We start from the raw sequence: 21,440 nt of genomic DNA, 5'->3' as shown, positions 1-21,440 counted from the left end.
CAGATCATCTCAGATGGCATATCCCTTCTCCTGTTCATCACAATTAAGGTACTGACAACATCTAAGCAGTCTGTGCTTTCAAAGCTTATAACACAATGTCTAACATTAGGTAGGACTCTGCAATTGGGCAACGTTGATGCAATAATTCTGTGTGTGCAAAGAGATATGCTGACAAACGAATTAGAATTGCCAATTATCATGTGGCTAGCAGGATGATAGATTAATTAGATGGACTATTGTATTTTTTTCAATTTCCAATATCTGTTTATTTTATTCTTTTTTATGTAATCTATCTTTCTAATCAACCTGTTCAGAGATGTTATTACACACCACTGGAGCAGATGGAACCTGAACCCCAGCCTCCTAGTCCAGGGCATGGACACTACTACTGCATTTCAAGAGAGTAGTTAATGCCTGCTTATTCTGCATATATTTGATTTTGGAATACAAGTAGACTGTCCATCTACCCTATTGTTTGGAGATTTGTGCACTTCACTTCATGCTATCGTGCAAACAAGTCTTTATAGACAAATTTCATTCAGAGTTTCTTTCCAATAATGATGCTGAAGTGTTGTTGGCAGATTGTGCACATCACATTATACCTTAGTGCAAACAAATCTTTATTGACAAAGTTCATTCAAGGTTTCTTCTCAATAATGCTGCTGAAGTGACATTGTTAATTACTCTTTAAAAGCCATGAGGGATAGGGCTAATTATTGGGAAGGTTTTCAAATGTCAGAAAAAAGCCGTTAGCAAGGAGTTTGGAAAGAATAATTCTTACACTCTTATTAATATAGACAAAACAAGGTTGCAAGCAGACACCATACTTCACAGTCACATTTATCAAAGAAAAAGGAGAAGGTTCAGCAGCTGCAGACATTTCTTCCTTTCTATGGTGGAGGAAGCCTGTCATCTGAAATCAGGTAATTCTTTCTCGAACTAAATCCAGTTAATGATGGACTGTGATATGACAGAGTTTAAGCAAAGCTTTTAAACACAGCTCCCATTGATAATTGTCATGTTATGCCTTTTACTCGATGCTGATCAAATTGGAATGGGTGACCATGACTTTGTTCAAAGAAATGGGTTTAATCAAGAGTCCAAATGGAGGATGGAGAACATGGAGAGGGTCATGGAGGGAATTACAAAGCCAACACCTCCTTCTGAAGGTGTGGCTGCAATCGTACAGCACAGGGCATAGGGTCCATCAAGAGGACAGCGTTGAAGGCATGGTGAGGTTTTCCAAGTTGCAGGACTGGAGGAGTTTACAAAGATGAGGGAAGACAAGACCGGGAAAGGATTCAAATGCAAGGATAGCATTATTACTGAGGCATTAGGGATTCAGGTAGCTGGGTGCCAAATGAACAGCAGCAGATAAGGGAAGTGGCACACCATTACTTCCTCAAGAGCAGTTAGAGCCAGGCAACAAATGCTGACCTTCTTAGTGATGCTCGCATCTCATTAAAAAGTTTTAAAAAAACTAGAAGACAGCATTAATCAGTGAGTATGATGGCGATTGATGAATGGGATTTTAGGAAAGTTTTGGATGAGCCTGAGTTAATGCAGGGTTGAATTTGATGTAGTAAAGGGAAGCTGTGCAAGAGAACATGTCAATAGGCAGCTTTGATATCCAATAAGCTCTTGCTGAAGTTCCCACTTGATAACAGGCATGGCAAGGAATGGATACAATGAGCATGCGGGTAGGTGCTGAGTGAGCAAACACTAAGTGAGCAGGTGAACAACCCTAAGATAGAACATGGTCCAATCTATCAGCTAGGTGCTTACATCTGCGCACATTGTCTTTGCAATGCTTGTTGCTGGTGTGTCCTGAAATTCAGGTCTGTACTTCCTAAGCGTCTTGCAAGTGGAATAGAGAGGTGTCTTAAGGACCCTGAAATGTAGGTGATTATCAGGTGCTAAGGTCAGTGAATGCATATAGCTGATGCTTATGGATCATGCCCTGAGACGCTGTTGCATGCTGAGCAACATGGAGGCTTTTTGAAGCCAGCTGAAGTCACCAGGTTCCTGTTCTGACTTCCATGTTGAGAATATAGTTTCCTCATGGCAGATGGTAGGATAGGAAGCTGCATATGAATGAGCTAAGACGTGCAGTTAATAATGTGGTTAACTTGCAATAATCCCCTATAATCAGAAACCTGGCACTACCTAATGTGAATCTGCTTAGGTACCCAAAACGTAATAAAAAATGTAGCACATTGCCCTCATTGTCAAGATCTCGCTAGATTTCTCATGGGATTCTAGCACATTTCTCACCATAGCCCACATCATACACGCTGCTATAAGATTCTGCCCATTATCTTTCTGTTATTAATTTTTTTGAGTTGGGATGTATACAATATCTTGGCACTGGCAACCAATGGGGCGATAAAAAGGTTTTGAGTTAGTTGGGCTCTACTTTTGAACAGCAATGATAACTGAAAAAGAAATCAAAACAGAAAATAGAAATTCAAACTGCAGGGGTACCTGGTGTAGTGAGGTACCTGTAAAGGGAGGTACTGGGAAATATGCAGAATTGGGAAGGCAAGGATTTCACACCCTGTGAGGTGAGTAAACCGTTCCCTGTACTTGCAGGGAAATTGGACTCTATTTCAATGAAGAAACACAGAGGCTTGCCAATGTATGTAAATTTTACAGCAGTGAGCTCAAAGGTGTCTGTTCTTTTCAATTGTCCCATGATGCAAAGAGATTAATTGGCCTGAATGTTGCTGTGATAGAACAACAACTATTACTTAAATTTGCCCTTATCTGTTTACTGCCAACAATATTTTGCTCTACAAGTTGCTGGAAGTGTCAGGCAAAAGTTTGCGGTCTGAGTAAACAAGGCAAGCAACTCTGTACCTTCTTAAAAAATCTGATTCTTGAATTAGATAGAATTAATCATAGAACACTGCAGTATGGAAACAGGCCCTTCAGCCCAATGTGTCCATACCGACCCTCCAAAGAGTAACCCACTCAGACCCATTTCCCCCTACCTTATATTTACCCCTGACTAATGCACCTAACCTACACATCCCTGAACACTGCAGGCCACTTAGCATGACCAATTCAGCTAACCTGCATATCTTTGGACTGTGGGAGGAAATTGGAGCACCAGAGGAAACCCACGCAGACACCGGGAGAAAGTGTAAACTCCACACAGACAGTGGAATCAAACCCAGGTCCCTGACACTGTGAGGCAGCACTGCTAACCACTGAGCCACTGTGCAATTAAAGGGCATATTTAATCTTAAAATCCTCCATCCTGGTGAAAAGACACCTACCAAATATAATTAATTGGTGAATTCAAAGTAAATCCAAAAGCGCACTCATTAAAGAAAGAAAGACTGGATTTAGAGACAGAAAGAAAGGGGACTGAAAGAGAAAGTAAACATTGCCTTCAATCTTTAAAGCAGAATTTTCATGAGCAGCGAAAGGAACGAGATTTCATACTTGTTATAATTAATTTTCAGTATCAAAGGGGTTGACTGGTAGCTATTAACATGTACCGCATCATTTAAATAAGGATTAGCCTTGAAATGATCATTTTAACCACATTAGTTTACCTTTGTATCTACTGCATGGGCACAGGATCTTCATGCTGTGCAGCAATATTTGAATGAAAATCCAGATTGTAGGGATGGAGTTTTCACAAAACTAATGGTGGAGCAGTAATCCACAGCAGCAACTTTTCAATGTCACACCTCTGACCTCTCATGCTGTTGTTCTTGATGGACAGTCCCATAAGCCTCTGATATTTTGACTTTTTTTATTAACATTAAGTCAGTCGATAATTTGGGGCAGATGGAATTTAACGTTATTTACTTCAGACCTAAAATATTAAACTGGATCACTTTCTAAGTGATGAAGAATGTAGAAACGAACAAAGTTATTTGGAACTCCAAGTACATAAATCATTTAAAACTAGTAGAAGATGAAAAGACAAATATGTCCTTTTTCTCCGGGGGGTTAGATTAGGAACAAAAATAGACTTGCATTTATTTATCATTTCTTATGATCATTGGTTATAAAGTGTTTTAAGACATCCAATGAAATATTTTTGAAGTGCAGTCACTTTTCTAACCTAAGAACACTGCAGCTGCTTGAGCTCAGCAAAGTTCCACAAACAACAATATAATAATGCCCGGAAAATCTCATTTTTTTTAATGGTGCTGACTGAGAGATAGATAATATCCCGAACACCAGGAATAACTCCCCTGCTCTTAGAGTTAGACCATTCAGGAAGGAATAAGGAAGCAGTTCTTCAAAGCAAATAATGGGTGAAATCTGAAATTTTCTCCCTTAAATATTTGTGCGTGTTGGAACAAATGGAGCTCTCAAGAATAAGACAAAAGTTTTGCTTGGCAAAGGCATCATGGATATGGAGTTGGATTGGCGAATTAACTGGAGATCAGCTGGAATTTAATTAAATCGCAAAAGAGGTTTCAGGGTTTGGAGGTGAAATCAACAAATATGCAAAACCTGATTGTAACTGGGCTGAGCCTCTGTTAATTCTGATTTAGCAGCTGAGTCTATAAGTCTAAACAGGTTGTCTGGCACAAAAGTTTGGTAGTTTAGATCAGAGTGGAGCTGGAAAAGCACAGCAGTTCAGGCAGCATCCGAGGAGCAGGAAAATCGACGTTTCGGGCAAAATCCCTTCATCAGGAATCCAAAATTTTGGTAGTCATTTAAAATTAAATGCATACTGAAGAACTATCCCAAGATTTTGGAAATTCTCCAGTAAAGATAAGGCTGGATTGGGTACTCATTAGGTTTGGTTAAAGTTGAGGTGTTCCATTCTGAATAAATGCTAAGGGCTGTTCCACCGTGGAGGATATTGTTCCAGTGATACAAGTTCTGAGAGACCCAAGCCATCAGCATCCACTAGAAGCTGCTGTATTTCCTGCAGGGAGCTACTGATGGGGGAATAAAAGAGTTGGCAGGAGGCATCACCCACCTGACTGTACAGTTTGCTCCATCAACTGGGCAAAGTGTCCATTACTGCTTTTGGTGCTGAGGTCAATGTTGAGTTGACCATCCAGCTTTAGTCAGGACTTGATACATCAGAATATCTTGCTCAGCCATTTAAGCGTTACCTATGCTGCTGTGTGTCTGGAATCACTCGTGGACCAGAACAGAAAAGGTTGGCAGACTTTCTTCCCTAAAGGCATTAGTGTAATGTATGGGCTTTTAACAATGATCCAGATCTTAGCTTTTAATTCCAGATATCTTAACTGAAATTAGATTCCATAAGTTACCGCAAGATTTGAAATCTGGTTGGCAGAACCCCTAGGTTTCCAATTCAGGCATGTTACCATTGTCTCTCTGATTTTCCTGCTCTGCTTATCCAGAGTTGGCAAGTGTGTGGTGTTGGGAATAGCAGGCAAAAGTTGTTCAGACTATTTTTCAGCAGATTTGATTAATTATACTCCCTATGTGATTTATTTGAATGATTAATTGTAACTGAATTTCTTCTGCAGTGCCTTGCGACTTTCCTACCTACAGAATGGCGGCAATGATCAATTGATCCTCATCCAGCTGCACGACCTCTTGGCTGAAGCTATGCAACTGGAACAGAGGGTGAAGCAACCAAAAACTCAACGGAAGGAGAGGAGCTACAGTATGGTTGTGTAGAAGTTTGTTTAGTGATAGGAAAGGCATTCAAATTTGTGAGGAACGTAGCCAGTTTGTTGTGCTAAGATTAGATTACTTTACAGTGTGGAAACAGGCCCTTCGGCCCAACAAGTCCACACCGACCCGCCGAAGCGCAAACCACCCATGCCCCTACATTTACCCCTTACCTAACACTACGGACAATTTAGCATGACCAATTCACCTAACCTGCACATTTTTGGATTGTGGGAGGAAACCGGAACACCCGGAGGAAACCCACGCAGACACAGGGAGAATGTGTAAACTCCACACAGTCAGTCGCCTGAGGTGGGAATTGAACCTGGGTCTCTGGCGCTGTGAGGCAGCAGTGCTAACCACTGTGCCACCGTGCTGCCCACAGAGGAACTTCGATTATCCGAAGATCAGATTCTCCAAAGGAGATCTCAAGGTCCCAACAGAAACATTATGTCAAAGTTGTGTGTCAGACGCTGAACGCGTCTGCTGTTTACAGTGATTCAAAGTGAACTCCGCTTCCTGAAGTGCTGCCGAGAACAGTCCTGGACTGATGGGAGCCCAGGCACCGCCTCCAAATGACTGACCTCCCGCTCTCTCTCTCTCACTCTCTTCTCCCCCCCCCCCCCCCCCCCCACCCCCCCACACACACATTTTCCCTGGAATTCTACACAGGGGTGTACCCTAAATCCCCCTACCCAGATAATCTCTCCAACATCGTCCTGTATAGGGCAAAGGTAGAACCTGTCAAAAAGTTGCGTGTGTGTGTAACAGGGTTGGAGTTGGGGTGGGGGCGGGCGGGGAAGTGGGGTGTGGGTAGAGGGCCGTGTCGGATGGGGTTGTGGGGCGGGCTGGATGGATAGGTGTTGGGGTGGGCAGGGGTGGTGTTGGAGAGGGTTGAGGGGTAGGCGGGGGAGGTGTTGGACGGAGTTGGGTGGGTGGGGGCAGGAGTGGGTGTGGACAGAGGGGTGGTGTAGGCTGGGCTTAGGGGTAGGTGTGGGCAGAGGGGCTGTATTGGACGGGGTTGGGGGGGTGGCGGGCAAGGGGGCAGGTGGGTAGGGCTGCGTTGGTTAGGGGGAGGTTAGGGGGCAGGCGAGGGTGGGTGTGGGCGGGTTTGGGGCTAGGCGGGGGGGCATAGTTGTGGGGGGACGGGTTGTGGGGGGGCAACGTTGTCTGGATTGAGGGCGGGCAGGGGTCGGGGGCTCACTCATGATGTGCTGCTGCCTAGTCTCCTGAACGGGGTGTGGACATCACAGAAAACTCTGAGCCCCAGAGGAAATCAATTAACCGAATAATCAATTATCCGAAAGAAATAGTGCCCGCCCATCTCATTCAGATAATTGAGATTCCTCTCTACATCAGTCAATGTGTAACCACATCCGATCAACACCGAGGTCCAAACAACCGAAAAACAACAGGCTATTATTTTTAGATCATCATTCGGCCCTTTCTTTTCCTTATTGCCCTTTCTCAATTTGTTCTCCTCACGCGCAGACAGAAGTGAGTTGAATATGAAAGAAAAATAATTTTAACCTAGGCATCAGACATCTGCATCAGAAAACAGAGGAAGGTACATTGTTCAGCTACAAATGATCCTTTAATGCAAGCTCACTGTTGGATACTGCAATATAGAAGCTGCTTCACAGCACAAGACTAGACAAGCAGGAGGCTGGAAGAACACAGCAAACCAGGCAGCATCAGGAGTTGGAGATGTCAGTGTTTCAGGTATAAGCCTTCTTCCAGCTTCCTGCTTGTCTACTTTAGATTCCAGCATCTGCAGTCTTTTGTCTTTCGCAGCACGAAATAGCTGGGAAAGTACACGTGACACCAGACTCCCATAAATATGGTTAACCCTAAGCAAGCCAATCATTCGGATTGTGCAGTACATTTGGGAGCTTAGTTTAAATGTAACAGTGGCTATGTCTCCCAGGACTCCATGGATAATGAAGAAGGGAGCAGTTGCCTATAGATGTAGGTGATTTACAGAACCTCGTTTATGGTCCCCACCATCAACTCCAGAGCAAAACCTTTGCCTTTCTTCCGAGCTGTGATTTGATTACCTTCCACCACCAGCCCACAGTCCCAGTCTGCCCGCCTTGCAATCCACCACTCAGCCCTCTTCACCCTGTGATTAGTCTCTCTCAATTGTCACTGTGTTCCCTATGTCCCATGCAAACCCAAGATCATTTTTATGAATGTGTGGATTAACAAACGAAAGACCCTGTATCTAAATACATGTAGCATTTGGAAAGAAAGCAGATGAATTGACAATACAAATAGAAGTAAACAATTACTAGCAAACAATTCCTAGAGCAAGCAAAAGCAAACTGGCAAACAAGATAAAGGGATAGTCCGATAGAGACCCAGGAGCAGATGTTTAAGGTTATATTTTAGAACAGAATACATTCCAATAAAAAACAAAATTCCAAAGGGTGGACTTACTATTTGTGGTTAACTAAAAAAAGCTATGTTAGCATCAAAAGTAAAGTGAGAGCATATAAACATACTAAAATTGGTGAGATCAGAAGACTAAAAACAGCAAAGAATGACAAAAATATTAAAAAAGAAATACTACAGTATGGAAGAAAGCTAGTGATAAATGATGTAAATATATCGTAAGGGCTTTCTGTAGATGTTAAAAAAAAACTTTGAGAGTATTGATTATGTGGAAAGTAAATCTGGAGAATTAGTAATGGAAAATAAGGGCTGGTGGATGATTTGAACGGTGATGTTGCATCAGTTTTCATTTCGGAATGTACGATCAACATTGCAAAAATAGTTGTAGATCAGGAAATGTGAAGAAATGGAGGAGCTCAGGAAAATCACAATCATCAGCGATGTGGTATTGAGCAACCTTATTAGAGCTGACGGAATCTGATGGTTTTAATTATATAATCTGAAAAGAAGTGACTAGCAAGATAACTGATGCCTTGATTTCAGTTTGTCCAAATTTCCCTAGATTCAGGGCAGTTCCATTAGTTTGAAAATTAATAAATCTAACTTGATATTCAAAAAGGAAAATAGAGGAAAGCAGGAAACTACAGGTCAGTTGTTCTGTATTCGGGAAGATGATAGAAAAATATAACCAGGTATTCAGACAGGGCCGACATAGTTTTGTGAAAGGGAAAGCAAGTTTAAACAACTTTTTAAAGTTCTTTTGAGGATGTAACATATGCTGCAGTGGAAAAAGGAGCATTGATAATTGTTGAAGAGTGTGGTGCTGGAAAAGCACAGCCGGTCAGGCAGCATCCAAGGAGCAGGAGAATCGACGTTTCAGGCATAAGCCCTTCATTCAGGCTTATGCCTGAAATGTCGATTCTCCTGCTCCTCAGATGCTGCCTGACCTCCTGTGCTTTTCCAGCACCACACTCTTTGACTCTGATCTCCAGCATCTGCAGTCCTCACTTTCTATGCATTGGTAAATGTACTGCAGTTAGATTTCCAGAAGTCATTTGATAAGGTGTAACATCAAAGGAAATTGCAGAAAATTAAGCCTCATAGTATGGGGAGTATCATATTGGCATGGATTAAAAGTTTGGTTAGCTGACAAGAAACAGAATAGGCATACATTTATTATTTTCTGGTTGACAACAGTTGTAAAAAATGGTTTGGTACAGGATTCAGTGCTCGTGCCTCAACCTTTTATAATTTATAGAGAAGACTTAAATAAAGGCGCAAAAAAGGTATGATTGACAAATTTACTGATGACCCAAAACTATATTGGAAAGTTACGTTGTGAAAAAGGCATAAGGATGCTACAAAGAAACACAGGTTTGGTTAGTTGTCAAAAGTCTGGCAACTGGAGTATAATGTGGGAAAATCTGAAACCATGTTGGCAAGAAGAATAAAAAAGGTGTTTTCTAAATAGTGAGAGATCATTGAGCACTGAGATACATTGAGATCTGCGTCCGTGAGTGTGAATTGCAGAAGGTTAATATGCAGGGACAGCAATTCAGAAAGCTAATATAATGGTATCATTTATTAGGTAGGTAAAAACGGTGACTGCAGATGTTGGAAACCAGATTCTGGATTAGTGGTGCTAGAAGAGCACAGCAGTTCAGGCAGCATCCAAGGAGCAGTGAAATCGACGCTTCAGGCAAAAGCCATTCATCAGGAATAAATAAAGGGCTTTTGCACGAAATGTCGATTTCACTGCTCCTTGGATGCTACCTGAACTGCTGTGCTCTTCCAGCACCACTAATTCAGAATCTGGTATCATTTATTGCAAGGGGAATTGAATATAAAAGTATTGGGGGAGGGAGGTTATAAAGAGGGTTATGCTTCAGTTAAATAGGACATTGGTGAGACCACACCTTTGGGCGAAGACAATTTGGAGAAGTGTGCTAGACTAATACCAGGAATGGGTGGCTTGTCTAATGAGGTAAGGTTGAACCGGCTAGGCTTGTAACTGCTGAAGTTTAGAAGAGTATGATGCAGCTTAATTGAAATATTTGATAGGGTGGATGTGCAGAGGATGTTTTCATTTGTCGCAGTATCTAAAACTGAGAATTACTTCATAAAAAATAAGACAAAGATAGGACAATAGTTTTCTTACAGACAGTCATGAATTTTTGATTCTTTCATCAAAGTCTAGTGGAAACAGAGTCTTCCAATATGTTGAAGACAGAGGTAGGTAGATTCCTAATAAGCAATGGCGTGAAAGATCATTAGGGATAGGTGGGAATCTGGAGAAATCAGATCAGCCGTAGAATCATAGAATCGCTACAGTGCAGAAACATGCCATCTGGTCCAATAAGTCAACACTGACCCTCCAAAGAGAAACCCACCCAAGCTTGCTCCCCTACCCTATTACTGTATATTTCCCCTGACTAATGCACCTAACCTAGATTAGAGTGGTGCTGGAAAAGCACAGCAGGTCAGGCAACATCCGAACAGCAGGAAAATCGACATTTCAGCCAAAAGCTCTTCTGAAACATCGATTTTCCTGCTCCTTGGATGCTGCCTGACCTGTCGTGCTTTTCCAGCACCACTCTAATCTAGACTCTAATTTCCAGCATCTGCAGTACCCACTTCTGCCTAATGCACCAAACCTACACACTTTGGGAAATTTAGCATGGCCAATTCACTCAACCTGCACATTTTTGGGCTGTGGGAGGAAACCCACGCAGACATGGGGAGAATGTGCAAACTATACATGGACAGTCACCCAGGGGTGGAATCAAACCCAGGTCCCTGCTGCTGTGAGGCCGTAGTGCTAACCACAGAGGCACCATGCCACCCTGAATTGAGAGAATGGCAGAGCAGGCTTGAGGGGCCTGAGTGGTAGCACCTACTCCTAATATTCACATTGTCATGTATTCATAATCATTTTGGATTGCATCTTCTATGACTACCCTTTCTGACTGTACAACAAACTATGTTGAGGGTCCTGACCTTATATTTGGTAGGACTTCCACATTCCCAGGGTTTCTAAATTGTATGCTTACAATCTTCCACCTTTACCCTAAGTGGGAGAAGCCCAGCTTGTATATTTAAATAACATTTATTGAAACATGTATTTGAATAGATTCCATCTTGATTAACAGGGGAACATGAAACATCCAAACGCAATTTGGATTCAGAGCTGATCTCTCTGGAGGTGGAAAATCAGCAACTCGAAGAGGAAATTCTCAAACTGCAGCTCAAGCAACAAAGGAATCGCAAAAGTCAAAAAGCACTGAAGACTTCCATTGGTCAAAGGCTAACGTTATCACGTAAGCTTCTCAAAGTATTCATCAGCCTTCATTCCCCTTACTGGATTCTAACAACCATGTACAATACAGTTCTGTATTTGCAACAGAGCAAGACAGACAACAAATCTAACTTGTCTTTAGCATTGATATCTGTATACAGGTGTGTTATCAATAACAACAGAATGTTGGAGAAACTCAGCAAATCTGTGGAGAGAGAAATGGCATTAATATTTTGAGTTCAATATGACTGTTCTTTAAAATCCTTTACTGTTATTAGGTGTACCATAATGTTGTGAGGATATGCTCTTGATTTTATTTGATTGGATTTTTAATTTAAAAATGAACAAATAGCATTCTACTTTGTATTTTTAAACAAAGAACTTGCACTTGTATTCCACATTTCACAATCTTGGGATGTAGCAAAGTGCTTTGTAGCTAATGAATACTTTTGAAATGTAGTCACTGTCATTATGTGGAAAGCGTGGTGCCAACATGCAGCCAAAACCAATAAACTGTGATACGACATTGTCAATTTTTATTGTGCTGTTGGTAGTGGGACCCCAGTGAGAATGCCACAGTTCTTGTTCAGTGCTGTGAAATTCACTTGTACCCCTGAGAGGGCATGTGGTGCTTCCATTTAACACCTCAACTGAACTTTCCACAGTGTGGCACTCCCTCAGTGCCTCATGAAAGTGTTAGCCTTTACTCGTCTATTCAAGTCCTCTAATGGGACTTCCACACGCAGTCGTCTGACTCAGGTGAGAGTGCCAGTTGCTGAGCTACAGTTGAATAATGAATGGACTTGCTCTTACAGCTAGGTATTTAAGAAGATTCTAGATTATCTGATGCAGCAAGTTAAGTTCCACATTGTTGCAAGATGTGCAGGTTAGTGAACATTGCGGTTGAACCATATTATTGAGGCAGAGAAGAGGGAACTTTACATTGATTGCCAAATGTTCCACACTGATATTTATGATAAAAGGCTTCTGTTCCCAAACACTAACACACTTTGTTTCAAGACAGGGAAAAAACATCCTAATTAATGATTAAAATTTCATTTCCAGTATATGGAGATGAAAGTGATCAACTGATCAGGAAAGATAGTTACCAGAAAATGAGGGCTCTGAAGACAGAGATTGATCTCTTGAAACAAGAAGTGGAGATCCAGCGCCTTCAGCGTCACATGAGGAACTCAAAGACCAGGGACCTTCCCAATGTTACTGAGCGAACTTCTTCATTTCTGCCAATGGTAAGAGAAACTGTTGCATATTTGGGCATCAAAAGGATTTACTCACTTGAATGGTTCAGAACATGAAAGACATATGGATTGACGAAGATGGTTTCCACTAGAATCGTAGAATCCCTGCAGTGTGGAAGCAGGCCATTCCGCTCATTGAGTCCACACCGACCCTTCGAAGGGCATGCCACCCAGACCAACCCCATCCCTGTGACCCTGCGTTGCCCATGGCTAACCCACCTAGCCTGCACATCCCTAGACACTATGGGCAACTCAGCATGGCTAATCCACCTAACCTGCACATAATTGGACTGTGGGAGGAAACTGGAGCACCCAGAGGAAACCCATACAGACATGGGGAGAACATGCAGAGTCCACACAGGCAGTAACCTGAGGCTGGATTCAAATTCAGGTCCCTGGTGCTGTGAGGCAACAGTGCTAACCACTGAGCCACTGGGCTGCCCTAATTAGGAAGAATTTGGATTTATATCAAGGACACATAGATACAAGGTGAAGTAACAAAAAGATGTGAAGCTGTGGAATTCATTTCCAGGATTAGCCGTTTAGGCAAAAATAATGTCTTTTATTATCAAATCAACTGGCTAGATAGGAACAGAGTGGATATTAGTCATTCGGACTGTTCGTATCTGGAGAGGAAATGCAGACACAGGCTGACTTGGCTGAATGGCGTGTTCATATGTTGTATATCTATATATTCCTATTCAGCTTTCATATATACTTTACAGATTTTTGTGTTTTAAAGGATAGTAAATGTTTGTGGACAGGGAGGGAGAGTAGAGGTTCGGATATGATGTCTCCATGGGCAGGTTAACCTGCCAACTTTCATAGCAAATAGAACATAGAACAGTACAGCACAGAACAGGCCCTTCAACCCACAATGTTGTGCCGACCATTGATCCTCATGCAAGGTAAACCTAATGTACGAACCCTCAAATTTCTGTGACCATATACATGTCCAGCAGTCTCTTAAATATCTCCAATGACCTCGCTTCCACAACTGCTGCTGGCAACGCATTCCATGCTCTCTCAACTCTCTGCGTAAAGAACCTGCCTCTGACATCTCCTCTATACTTTCCGCCAAATAGCTTAAAACTATCACCCCTCGTGTTAACAATTTCTGCCCTGGGAAAAAGTCTCTGGTTATCAACTCTATCTATGCCTCTCATTATCTTGTACACCTCATTTAGGTCCTCTCTCTTCCTTTTTTCCAATGACAAAAGTCCGAGCTCAGTCAACCTCTCTTCGTAAGATAAGCCCTCCATTCCAGGCAACATCCTGGTAAATCTCCTCTGAACCCTCTCCAAAGCATCCACATCTTTCCTATAATAGGGCGACCAGAACTGGACACAGTATTCCAAGTGCAGTCTAACCAAAGTTTTATAGAGCTGCAACAAGATCTCACAGCTCTTAAACTCAATCCCCCTGTTAATGAAAACCAAAACACCATATGCTTTCTTAACAACCCTGTCCACTTGGGTGGCAATTTTAAGGGATCTATGTATCTGCACACCAAAACCCCACTGTTCCTCCACACTGCCAAGAATCCTGTCTTTAATCTTGTACTCAACTTTCAAGTTTGACCTTCCAAAATGCATCACTTCGCATTTATCCAGGTTGAGCTCCATCTGCCACCTCTCAGCCCATCTCTGTATCCTGTCAATGTCACGCTGCAGCCTACAACAGTCCTCTATACTGTCAACAACACCTCCAACCTTTGTGTCGTCTGCAAACTTGCTAACACATCCTTCAATCTCCTCACCCAAGTCATTAATAAAAATTACAAAGAGTAGAGGCCCAAGAACAGAGCCCTGTGGAACATCACTCACCACTGACCTCCAGGCAGAATACTTTCCTTCCGCTACCACTCACTGTCTTCTGCCGACCAGCGAATTCTGTATCCAGACAGCTAAATTTCCCTGTATCCCGACAGCTAAATTTCCCTGTATCCCATTCCTCCTGACCTGCTGAACAAGCCTACCATGGGGGATCTTATTAAATGCCTTCATTATTCAAACATGAAGAATGGCGATTTGCCTGTTGCTGATGTTTAACTTTACATCAAAATGGGTCATTCATTGGTGAAATTGATGGAAAGAGGAGGAGATGAGGTTGGGCTTTAAATGGTTGAAAATTGATCGTGGAGTCAAACATAAGGCTTAACATCCTATTTCCACTTCTAACATGAGACTAACGGAATGGAATTCTGTTCCTTCTCCATAAGGCCATAAGACAAAGGAGCAGAAATTAGGCCATTCGGCCCACCAAGTCTGCTCCGCCATTCCATCATGGCTGATTAGTTTCTCAACCTTATTCTTCCACTTTCTCTCAGTAACCCTTAATCCCCTTGACAATCAAGAACTTATCTATCTCGATCTTGAATATACTCAATGTAAGATCTGGCCTCCACAGCCTTCTGTGGCAGGGAATTCCATAGATTCACCATTCTCTGGCTGAAGAAGTTTCTCCCTATGTCCGTTCTAAAAGGGTCTTCTCTTTACCCTAAGGCTGTGACCTCGAGTCCTAGTCTGTCCTACCAATGAAAACATCTTCCCGACATTTACTATGTCCAGGCCATTCAGTAATCTGTATGTTTCAGTTCAATCCCCCTCATCCTTTTAAACTTCGAGTATAGACCCAAAGTCCTCAGACATTCCTCATATGGTAAGCTTTTCATTCCTGGGACCATTCTTGAGAACCTCCTCTGAACACGCTGCAGGGCCAGTACATCGTTCCTGAGATATGGGGCCCAAAACTGCACCTAATACTCTGGAATCCCATGAGAATGAATACTTCTCAGCTCAGCTCCTGTTGAGTACAGGCCCACAGCACAAAGCTGGCTACTTACTAACCTCATTCTGAAGGATGATCAATTGGACTGGTATAGCAGGGCTGCTGCTCCAAGGTTGCAATTGGGGTAGAACAGAAACAGTTTTGGAATGAAAGAAAATATTTGCGTTTATACAGCACCGTTCACAATCTTGAAATATCCTGAAGCATTCTACAGGCAATAAAATACACTTTTAGTAGAGCCTTTGTTATAATATATGACAAACTGTAGCTAATTTGGTTGCAGCAAGGGCCCACAAGTGTTAAACAGATGTTAAACTCTCTTTTAGGAATATTGGATAAGTATAGGCAAGTACTCCTCTTCCCTTCAAAATAGATCAGTGAGGACTTTTACAACCACTTGAGACAACAAAAGGGACCTCGGCTTAACATCTCTCCTGAAAGATGGCAACTCCGTGCAATACTACACCAAATGTCAGCTGAGATTATATTTTCAAGTATCTACAGCTCATTAAAATGAAAGAAAATAGAAAGAAAATGGCACATCAGTCCCAGATCAATAGAATTCCAGGAGCAATGCAACTTTTATAATGAAGCCTTTTCAAAAGAAATCATCAGACATAGCACACTTGGAATATTGAACTAAGTTCTGGACTATATGCAAGAACTTTTTCACTGAAAGGTCAGGAAGATTTAGAAAACACCTAATAGAAATATTTGGCTTAAAAGAGTGTTAATAGTGACTTTGTTTCACTATTTCATCATTGAGTGAACATTAAATAGGATATACAGTATTAAAATGGCGAGAAACTGAGTATTCAACTCAAGTTGTCTTTACAGATGTTTACGCTCCACTTGAGTTTTCTTCCTTTATTTCTCATCTAAATCTGCAATGGTAACTGACTATTCTCTTCTGCCTTGTATGTTTGTTCAGCCTCCCTTAAACCAGTGAGCGAGAATTTTTTTACTGATTGCCATATTGGATTTCTTGGTGACAATCCTATTGTGAAGGCCTCGAGTTACACTCTTCCTCCAAGTGGATGTGTTCTCAATGAATCCACGCTATCCAAATCTTTCATAATGAAGATCTCTGTTGGCTCATCCCTCAATCTTTTCTTTCATGAGAGATAAAGTACAACCTTTAAACTCAGGACAATTGATGGAAGAATCCACAGAATATTTTATTCACAAGGATACGAGAACATTGAATCAGTTAGCATCCATGGCGAAGCAAGCATAAACATTATTTAGAAGGAATGAGTTAGTATTTAAAATAAGGGGGAAGGACAGTAAAATAAGATTTGAGAGCTTTAATTTGAGTACTAATAATGACAAAAAAAAATGGTCTGACTAATCTTCTGCGAGTGAAGTTGGACCAAGTCCATATTTAACCATGGTATTGTGCTATGGAGCAAGTCAACATCTAACATCATACTTTATGCTCATTTGGGATAAAAGTGGGTAGATTGTGACATCATGGAAGAGTGATCAATGTCATTGTTACTTTATCATGGCTTATACACTAAGATCCAATGAATCTTAGTGTATAAGCCAGAGTTGAAAATATATTAGGTAGCTGGTTTAACTGAGCCCAAGTTTTGTGGTGAGTTCACCAATTTCTGGACAAAACAATTGTGAACAGCACCAGTGTAGACACTGACACAGGGCATCCCAATCTCAGACAGTGTCACTGCTGGAGTGGATATTTATATGTTGGGCATCAAAAATCATTTAAGCAATGAAGTAAATTTGCCCTCCAAGTTCCAAATGAATTTCAGCAATTTGATTTAGGTCCTTGACCATTCGGAGCCTGACCTAACCAAGAGTAAAAGGATTTTTTGTAAGGAACAGTGAAGAGTGTTTGCAAATAGAAAATCAGATTTACTAAGTGCTAAATATTTCACATGTCCGAATGGGTGCATGGCTTTTCTATAAAGATAAAGAAAAATCATCTACAACAATACAGAATTCGATGTTACAGTATATTACATTGAAGTTGCATGTGTTCTGAATGTATAGCATGTATTTGGTAAGTCAAACAGTTAAACCCTCTGTTTTGTATTTCGTTGATTTAGGAGGATGCCAGACCTCAAACTCCAACTCTTGCTAAACATTTTCTAGATTCCAGTGAGGGCTTGGGACCTGCACCCTATGATCCAGTGTGAGTCCATTCAGTGGGATCTTAAAGTGTCACAAAACAATATAATCAAACAAAATTAATTGACTGCAAATTCTTCCTTTTAATATGTTTAACAAACAAGTTGATTGTAGGTGGGAATTCTGGTTTATTTTTTGGTAGAATATTCTATTGGGTATTTTCATTAAAAAAAGTCTTGAATTATGTACGTTTCTATTGAAAGGAAACGCTGCAGGTGCTGTGAATCAGAAACAAAAACAGAAGTTGCTGGAAAAGCTCGACAGGCAGCATTTGTAAAGAAAGTCAGTGTTAACGTTTCAGATCCGGTGACCCTTCCTCAGACCTGCTGAGCTTTTCCAGCAACTTCTGTTTTTGTTTTTGTTTCTGTTGTCTCTATCATTTCTCACTATTGGGCCCCAATTCACCTCTTGCTATCCACATACAGTTTACATTGATAGTAACTTGCATTTTAATTTTGCTTTGTCAGTCACATTTTTCTCTTAATTTCCCCTCACAACTTATTAACTATAGCCTGTTACTCACAAGAAGATATTCCGTGCATCATACAACATTTTGTCATCACATTCTATTTCTCTTTGTTTCCAGTTTGAATGAGGTTTTTCTTCCCTCTCAGCCTCATTAGAATGTACACAGCTGTAGCTGATCCAACTCTTACATAAAGATCAACCATGGTTCTATTACTGTTTTTCCTGTCAAACTTGATTCAATTTTACTGCCTAGATCGAATCTTATCATATTGAAATTATCCCTATTCTGGTTTAGAGGGTTAAATCTACTTTTGTTTGTTCTTTAATCTTCTCCAATACTAATCAAAGCCAAGATCCCATGATCAGTCTTATCCAAGTTATCCCTGAAAACTCTTAGCCCGATTTAATTCCCTAGTATGAAATCCAGCAATGCCTCCTCTCTAGTTGGGCAGAGAAATACTGAGCAAGAAAACGCTCTTCAGATATTTCTGCCCCTCCTTACCCTACATCATCCCCACAATATTAGGGTAATTAAAGTCCCCCAATAGCACCAATCTGTAGTTCTTACAAGCAGCCAGTCCTGTATCATATGGCTCTCTTTCTTTCTCTCAAACTATCTGTCACTCATTCCTTTAAGCAGCTTATTCCAGTTTTCTATTTTGACATATTGGTGCTCACCCCTCTGTTAATTTAGTTGAGAAGTTCCTAATTCCATTAATGAATTCCCTGCAAGTCTATTGGATCTGATCCTGTTGATGTGCAAACTGTCCCTTTTTGAATACTTGCTTCCTTCACCATTCTCCCAAAGATCCCATTCTCCCAAAGATCTGCAGTCCTCCTTCCTGTAACATGCCTTGCTCCTCATTTTGCCCTTTCCTACCTTTCCATTTCTTCTCTTAGTAGCTTGTGATATCAGATTACTAACTGTGAAGTCCTACTTCCTCCCCAGCTCTTGAAAATCAGACTGTAGGACCCCAGTGCCTGCCCTTTCTCTTTATAATGTATATACAACTTCTAGATAACTTCCTTCCTCCTGCACCCTCACTGTAATCCCCAAAGAGGCAACATACCACACCGGAATTGTGATGACAGTTATGGAAATGACTGTCTGACTCCTTGAATAATGTTCTTTCTAATTCTTTCCCATCCACATGTGAGGTGTTTTTTGTTCCATGAACAGCATCAACGCCAAGTTTGGATTTACACCAACAGTGAAATAAAAAAAACTTATAAACTTATCTTGTTTCATTCTTTATGCCTTCATGTCACAGTCAGAAATCTCCACAGCCATTCACCCCTCACTGACTCATCTGTGTCTTTGCCACACTAATGAACAAGCTTGCCTCCCTGAAATCTTCATCCTGTTTTACCTCCCAAGCCCTCCACCCTATTGCAGATCCTCCCTCTGTTCTAGTGACCCATTGCCTCTTCCACTGGCATAAAAGCTCACATTTTTTTTCTTTGTTCTGATGAAAGATCATTAATCTGAAAAGTTAACATTGATCCACTCCACAGATGCTGCCTGAGCTGCTGAGAATATCTAGCACTTTTAATTTTTGTCAGCCAGCACGTTAATTAGTACAAATCTACTGAAGTGTTTTGAAGATATGAGCATTTCCAGAGAATCGATGTAAGGAAAAAGCTTAAATTTAAACTCTGTCTTTCACCATCTCAGGATGTCCCAAGGTGCCTCAAAATTAGTGAGGCATAACCATCCCTCTCTTTTGCACTTCTGATATGAGTCTTAAAAAGTAGCGTGCTAATTGGAAATCATTTTCACATGATAAAACATTGATAAGGATCAACTACAACCTTGAGCTGTATTTTTAATATTGGCTGCCTTGAAATTAACTGATGCACAAGTCCTCTGCATAACTCTTAGTGCCTGTTACTAACTCTTACCCTGCTTTCACTTACTGTCTCTCCTGAATCGTCATTTCCCTCCTGACACCTCCCACTTGTCGCCTCTCCTGAGCACAATCGCTTCTGTAAATCCTTGCGCTGCTGGTCCACACTGGATCCGTACCTGTCAATGTGAGTCATTGCTGCTTTGCTTGGATAACGCCAATCAAACTAAAGATTTCTCCTCTGAAACATCTGTGCCCACAGAGCTCTCAGTCATTTGGAAGCCACTCGCTCACCTGTTTGCAGCAAGTCAGACAGACTCCACAAATGGAGTTTCCTTTCCTTCAGCATCTCTTCCTTCTGGAATAGGCTCATTCCTTCCTCTCACTGCATTGGGAAAGCTTCCAGTTAATCAACTGTTTCCTTGTGGCCTGGCTGACTACATCAAGCAGGATGAGCCCCCAGTGGAAATCCAATCCTGTGTGGCTTCACAATCTCATGAAGCATTGATTGACAAGACAGCAGAATACTGTCCACTTGCCTTGCAAGCAGTCTTAATATTCAAGTATGTGACCATGCAGGCACCCAACTTAGAGGGAAGTGAGCCTCTGACTTATGGAATGTCTTGTAATGGCTGTATCTCTACTCTTTGCAGTTCCGCACTGTGCAGCCCCTTGGCTGTTTGTGCCCCATATAGCATGTCTTCAAAGTTTCCTCCATCCCAGCAGTCTCCAGTGTTAAATAAAAACTGAGAATGCTGGAGAAACTCAGCAGGTCTGTCATCATGCAAACCCTCCTGTGCCGAGTACAGGTTTGAGAGTGGCAAACATCTAGCCGACTCCTGCACTTGCACCTGCTTCCTCCTCTACCTGATGGCCATCCATCTGCTTGCCTGAACTCTCCCTGCCAGTGAAGGTAGCAGCTCCTGGATTGGATGATTTAGGAGTTCTTATGCACTGCAGTGACTTCGGCTCTACCCCCACCCCCACCACCGCCAACCTTTGAAATCCTGATTGCTTCCTAAACAAGTGATCCCCAATCAAACAAGAGGTATCCTGCAATCCACATGATGCAGGAAATGCAACAATTTCAAGATTCCAATTGCTCATCCATAAACCGAAGATAACATTTCATTTTTTAGATCGTATATTTGGATGAACTATTCATTTTATTTAATGTCTCTAGATCTCCTTTGTATTTGTTCTCTTACTGTTACAGCAATTGGAATGTTATTAATAATTGAGATGTTTAATATTTTAAACTACTTTGGTTAAAGATAGTTGGACAGAAACAATATCTTATGGTGGGGGGAGTCTGGAAATATATAAAAGTTTGTAAAAAAGGCTGTGGATGATGGATCAATTGGAATTCACAAGAATGAGATATTTCATAATAATGAAGTCAAGGACTGCAGATCAAAGGTGAATGGGGTTGAGTTACAAATCAGCCCTGATCTAATTGAATGGCAAAGCAGACTTGAGGGACTGAATGACCTATATACTTGACAAATATATCAGTGTAAAAGTTAAGGTAACGTGCTAAAGTGATGTCTCAAGAAACTGTACATTCATTAATAGCTATTTACACTCTGTATATGTAACAATAGAAAT

At 41.4% G+C, this 21,440-nt stretch overlaps 1 protein-coding gene across 2 annotated transcripts in view; it reads left to right on the top strand.

The window, feature by feature from the left end:
* Positions 1–21,440, top strand: part of LOC122565145 (coiled-coil domain-containing protein 17-like) — a 55,222-nt gene that overhangs the window by 22,658 nt on the left and 11,124 nt on the right. For both annotated transcript variants that reach the window (XM_043720821.2, XM_087995199.1), the window contains 5 exons: positions 798–923; positions 5,478–5,617; positions 11,169–11,336; positions 12,380–12,564; positions 17,436–17,521. In XM_043720821.2, coding sequence (XP_043576756.1) covers positions 798–923; positions 5,478–5,617; positions 11,169–11,336; positions 12,380–12,564; positions 17,436–17,521 — 705 coding nt within the window. The remainder of the gene's footprint in view (positions 1–797; positions 924–5,477; positions 5,618–11,168; positions 11,337–12,379; positions 12,565–17,435; positions 17,522–21,440) is intronic.

Source organism: Chiloscyllium plagiosum, unplaced genomic scaffold, assembly GCF_037043375.1.
Source record: "Chiloscyllium plagiosum isolate Xiang-an unplaced genomic scaffold, Cpla_swu_hap1 HiC_scaffold_2, whole genome shotgun sequence".
Taxonomy (NCBI): Eukaryota; Metazoa; Chordata; class Chondrichthyes; order Orectolobiformes; family Hemiscylliidae; genus Chiloscyllium; species Chiloscyllium plagiosum.
Note: the sequence above shows the minus strand (reverse complement) of the source record. Positions and strands in the feature narration are given on the sequence as shown.